Source organism: Eptatretus burgeri, chromosome 1, assembly GCF_056783735.1.
Source record: "Eptatretus burgeri isolate ZD-2024b chromosome 1, Ebu_testis_v1, whole genome shotgun sequence".
In the NCBI taxonomy this organism is placed as follows: domain Eukaryota; kingdom Metazoa; phylum Chordata; class Myxini; order Myxiniformes; family Myxinidae; genus Eptatretus; species Eptatretus burgeri.
The window spans coordinates 50,107,851-50,113,850 of record NC_140961.1 but is presented as its reverse complement, the minus strand read 5'-3'; the positions used below and the strand labels follow the sequence as shown (position 1 = coordinate 50,113,850).

At 42.3% G+C, this 6,000-nt stretch overlaps 1 protein-coding gene across 3 annotated transcripts in view; it reads right to left on the bottom strand.

Moving 5' to 3' along the window:
* Positions 1 to 6,000, bottom strand: part of LRP2 (LDL receptor related protein 2) — a 350,948-nt gene that overhangs the window by 189,648 nt on the left and 155,300 nt on the right. For all 3 annotated transcript variants that reach the window (XM_085883670.1, XM_085883668.1, XM_085883669.1), the window contains exons 39-41: positions 4,652 to 5,079; positions 4,058 to 4,381; positions 1,161 to 1,332 (exon numbers count right to left, since the gene is read on the bottom strand). In XM_085883670.1, coding sequence (XP_085739796.1) covers positions 1,161 to 1,332; positions 4,058 to 4,381; positions 4,652 to 5,079 — 924 coding nt within the window. The remainder of the gene's footprint in view (positions 1 to 1,160; positions 1,333 to 4,057; positions 4,382 to 4,651; positions 5,080 to 6,000) is intronic.

The following is a 6,000-nucleotide window of genomic DNA, read 5'->3' as shown; positions in this document are numbered from 1 at the left end:
ACGCAGACAAGGGTACCCAGCAGGTCATTCAGGGGGAGCGGAGGGGGAGAATCGTCTCGCTCACCAGAAAGTCGTCCATGAAGCAAAAACGTCCAGAAAACGCATGTGTGCATGTCACGTCTGTCGCCAGCACCCAGCTTTGCCGTGCACCCTCTCGCGGGGCAGCCTTGAACACCAGTCAAAGTCTGAAGGGCACCGAGATCGTCCGTCGCAGGTTGAGACCCTGGTGTTGTTGGTGATCAACCTGTGCCTCACTTGTTGGCAGCACTGCTCACACCCACACGTGCACCACACGCTCGCTTGCCGAAGCACTGGAAGGGCGAATTGTCTCTTCGGCGCTGGTTCGACACCCACTTCTTGGTCGCTTCTCTTGCCCTTTACTTTTTCCTCTCTCCTTTCGCTTTTCCTCTCCTCACGCTTTTCTCTTCAGAACGCTTTTTTCCCCTCCTTACTTTTTCTCTTCACACTTTTTCTCCTCAGAACGTCTCTCTCCTCTCAGAACGTCCTTCTTTCACTTTTTCCTCACTTTTTTATATCTCAGAACGTCTCTCCTCACAGAATGTACCTCACGCTTTCTCTCACTCATTTTTATATCCCCGGGCCTTCTCTGCGGGGTGCCGTCCGTCCCAAGCTCACCCCACCCCACTCGGGCACGGTTACCATGACGACCCGTGCACTCTCAAAAAAGGCAGGTGTCGGAGCTCACAAAAGATTGCTGCTGAGGAAAAATGAGGGCGGGCTTCAGAGCTCATGAAAGAATGTTGCTGAGGAAAAATGAGGGCGGGCTTCAGAGCTCGTGAAAGAAACGTGTGTGAACGTGTGTCATAAAGAAAAAAGCTTCCCATAAGAGAGGGGATCTATTCTTTACCCTTCTCAACGCATCACATTTAAGAACCCATTAGATATGGGGATGGGGCTAATCTGAACATTCATTGAAGGAAATAACTGTCTGAGGACCGGATGTGTGGATGCATTCATCAGACCGGATTCTAAAATCCGTAACAATATATATCTATAAAAATATATATATTCATGAGAGTTGGATCAATGAAGTGCAACAAAATATGGCGAAAGAAACACCAGAGGTGAAAATCTTTGACATCAAAACTGAGGAACACCATAAATAACAAAAAGAGGTGGTCAATGGAGGGAAAACAAACCGCTGTGAATGACAACTGGTGCATCCATTGGTGAGTCAATGTTCAGTGAGCTGATGATGCCATGTGAGGAGCTGAGGATTTGGCTGAAATATATCTTCCTACCAGATACGTCAAAGTCTAAAGCAACAGCGATGGATGTCACGTGCACTGGAGGGAATGGACGGCCGTGGTCCTGTCGGGAAGATAGATTATAGACAAACAGAACAATGTTATAAAAACTGTTTCCAAATGAATCACAATTTTTAAAAAAACATTTGTATGCATTGCATTTTTAGAATGTTTGTTCTCAAAAAAAAATGTTAATCATGAAATCATAAACATTTGACAATACGGCTTGCTCTTCAACTTCAGGTGATACTTCTGATCATTTCTATACTTCCCTATTATGGAGTAATGTATTGTCTGAGATCGCTGGAAACAAAAGAGTGCCATTGTTAAAAAAATAATGGAGTTAAAGTTCCATTTCTACACCCACACTACAGATCATGTTACAGGCCAATGTGCCGATTGCCTTTTCCTCAAAAATGTAGCCAAAAGACATGTGTGATATGTTTTGCAACTTTGCATAAGTCAAAACAAAAGAAAGCAGGATAGTTGTTCATCCTTTCGATGTCGTGTTCATCCAACCTCACTCAGGAAATCTTCGAAATTCATCTCCCATACAGAAGTGCAGAACAGCAAAAATATTGTTTATTTCTGGTTTACACAAATAATTTTCCAAAAATAATAATTCAGGACACACTAAAAAAGGTGCAAAAACAGATCCCCTTTACTGCAGCCCAATTAGCGAACTTCGAATTATCAGCAAGGTCATGGAATGCATCATCGCAGCTGACATAAAATGATTCCTTTTCTCCAACGACCTGATCTCAGATCATCAAATCGGATTCAGATCAGCTAACTCTATCTTGGACATGCTGCTTCTACTCATCTAACAATGGATGGAGGCAGGGCTCAATGTCAGGACATGAGTTCAGGGCCATCTCTCTGGACATATCTCGAGCTTTTGACACAGTCTGACATCCTGCCTTACTCTCCAAACTCTGCCTATGATGTCCAAGGCCGACTTCATTCTTCGGTCGCTAACATCCTCCACTCTCATAACCAATGTGCGACTCTCAGCAGAATGCTTTCATCTCCTCTCCCTGTCAAGGCTGGAGTTCCCCAAGGCAGTGTTCTAGGCTCCATCCTCTATCATGACATTCATCTTCCTTCAGATAGACAGGCAGCAGCCTCTAACCTCTCTTCAGACTTTGACAAAATCACAAAATGGTGAAACACTTGGAATATGTCCTTCAATCCTGAGAAATCCCACACTCTCATATCTATCTCTATCTCTCCTCCAAAAGGACAGTGGACAGTAAGGCAAATGCTCACATCTACTTTCTCAACAATCCTCTCAAAGAAGTTCAGTCACTCAAACTCTTGGGTCTCACTCTTATTCATGATCTTTCTTGGTCACACCACATTTCATTGTTGGCCTCCAAAGCCAGTTGCTGACCGAGCATCATCTGTCATAGAAAGTCCTTCCTTTGCACACCTGAACACCTTTGCACCTACAAGGCTTTCATCCACAGTTTGATGGAATACTGCTCTCCCCTCTGGGCTGGCACCACTGCCTCACACTTTGCTCAGCTTGACACTGTGGAAATGAAGGCTGTCAGTATTACTGGAATCTCCCACGATGAAGCTGAGTCCATGGGCCAATCACTTTGCCTTCACCGAAAGGTCGGTGGGCATTCTGTCTTCCTCCGCCTAGTTTCTGGTCTTGCACCCTCTGCTTTCTCTCCATGCATTGTCCAGAATAACTGCTCACCTCCAATCATTTGTTCCTCTTTCTTTTCCTGCCTGTGGGATCAACTTCCACATTCACTTCAATGTCATTCTTCCCTCGATGTCTTCAAGAGAGCTATTCGCCACCATCTCCGATCATCTTCCATCCAAAACCATTATCTTTTCTGCACTCGTTAAATGAACCCCAATCCCCCTCCACCAATTTTGTTTCTGTCTGCATCTTGTCCACCCCCTGCATTCTTCCCTCCCCCTCATCTTTAACCACATCCCTTGTTTGTCCATCACCGTGTATTTTCTCCTTCAGCCCTGCTGTTGGCATTTCCCTCTTTTCCTTCTGCCATTCTTTTTGTTATGTTGTGTCCTGATCCGGTGGACATTCTAGCTCTTCCATGAGGTACAGAATATTAAAGAAATTGAGTCTGAGTTTTAGGGTAAAAGGAAAAACGGATTTTAAGGGTAAAAATATCAAGTGTGTGATGCACAAATCCCGAAATACCCAAATAATTAACCCATCACGTTCACAAACATCCAAGAAGGATTGCAAAGAAGAATGCAACCTTTAGGTCACCTCTGGTCAATTAAATCCAGTGAATATATCTTGAAAAGTTAAGGGTTTTCTGTAATAAAAAAAGTCTCATGAGATGTTCATATAAACAGCACATAATGTTGAGGCACTGCCAGGATACTGAGCTGGCTCATTTGGCTTTTATTCCTGAAGGAATTGCAACCAAATATAAATTGGCATGTTGGTGATTTATGGGAAGTAATTGCATCATGGAGTTTTGTTGTAGTCTTCGGAAGGAATGTCAAGCCAGTTGTTTCAGAACATTTCCTGAGAAAACAAGTTTGTATTAATTTCCAAATTCCAATCTCATATTCCGCAAAATTAATCTTTCCTGGTTATTATAGTCATGTGCCACCAGGAGCACACAATGATTAGGATGAGATTTGAAGACGAGCCTTTTGATGAAGGAAAAATACATAATCCACTTATGGCTGTTGTGCAGACAAATACCATGTATGATGTCTAAAAAGAGTACGTAATTTGTGAGCATTGGAATGATGAAAGCAACAACAATCCAACTCCTTTGTAATGTACAGACCTTTGGCTCAAACTGCATACTCTGGATGGAATTTTCTGTTGCGAAAACAATGTAATCAGATGAGTCCGTCATGCAGCTGACATTGTCATTATTGAGAGAGCCGTGTGCACAGGCACACCGCGCCTGCTGTTGATTGGGCAGCGCAATGCAGAGTTGCTGACAACCTCCATAGTTCTGTTGACAGGGGTTGTGATTAGTGAGGTTTTCATCTGTGGGCTGAACATGGGAGTCAAATACAACCACATCCTGTAGATTTTCGAGGTCATCACGAATCACCGTTGGTGTTTCTCTATCAGTATTAGGATCCTTGCTGGACTGCAGCACCTGAAATGAACAGATATACAGAAGAGACCTTGAAGGACCAGATATATGAGAGACATAGAGGGAGATAGACATGGTCATCTATTGCTACTACATGGTGCTACAACATGGTGCTACAATTTTACATTCTTGTTGTAGCGAATATATTAAGAAGTTATGAGGTATATCATGGCTGTATTGGCTTGTGGAAAATTATGAATGAATTTAATGATTAGTATTATAGAAACATTTCTCAATGAATCTGGGAAGATGACCATAAGCTGCATTACACACCTTACGAAGGTTTCTGTCCACCCAGAATAGGTAATTTTGGTAGATACTTAAACCAAAAGGTGTGGGATATTGCCGGCCCTCCATTACCACCTGCCAACGGGAACCATCAGATGCAACGCGACCAATCCGATCTAGTCCATCATCAGCCCAGTATACCCAATCACTTGAGTAATCGATGGCTAAACTACGAGGAGAAACCAAGCCATCTGACAGGAGTGTTGTGCGATTTGACCCATCCAACAGAGCACGAACGATGGATGGTTGTTGTCCAGCATTGACCCAGAAAAGAAAGCGTTTTCGTGGACATACGACGAGGTGCCAAGGCTTTTCAGCCACTGCTTTGTACAACAGTTTGCGAAATGTAGTATTGATGCGATGTACTTCAAGATGCGTCTCCACCGAGAAGGCGTTAGCAAAATACAAGTTGCCTAGAGGGAGAGAAAAGAGGCAAAAACATTGTCTTTGTGTAATGTTGCGCTATTGTCATCTTTATAGTCGAGCATAAATCTATGGGTATAGAACATTGATCTGAAATTAAGTACAGATGATAAAGTAAGGGGTGGGAAATAAAAAGGATGGAAGAGAAGTTATGGAGGAAGGAGAAAAAAAAAAACGAAAAGAGAAAGATGTGTTATGAGAGAAGTGGATAAAGTTAAGTATATATATATATATATATATATATATATATATATATATATATATATATATATATATATATATATATATATATATATATATATATATATATATATATATATATATATATATATATATATACACATATATATATATATATATATATATATATATATATATACATATACATACACACACACACACACACACACACACACACACACACACACACACACACACACACACACACACACGGATATAGTTACATTTGTGGGGGTAGATGGAGGAATCCCATATTCAAGATAGGATTGAATAGTATAGCACGGACTGTAGATGGATCGGAGACATCTCGAAGGAACTTAAGTAGGGAAGACTGTGAGCTTAAGATTGTTTACGTGTCACCACATTGGGGGATGGGAGGGGGTGGTGTTGTGTTAACGAGGTAGTGTCTAAGGCTCGTTTCTCCGAGTCTGTGATTGCCCCTGTGACCTTTTCCTACGTTTTTACATTTACAAGGCCAGCCATAAAAAACACAATGTTTTTACAACAACAACAACAACAACAACAACAACAACAACCAGCACCACCGACCCAACTGCAGACAGAACCCGAACATTCCCGAGGAGACTAAACCCCGCCTCCCAGGAATCGTCTCTGGCAGGCCACACCCCCAAGGTTCATGATTGGTCAGGGTGACGTTAGGCAGAAGGTTC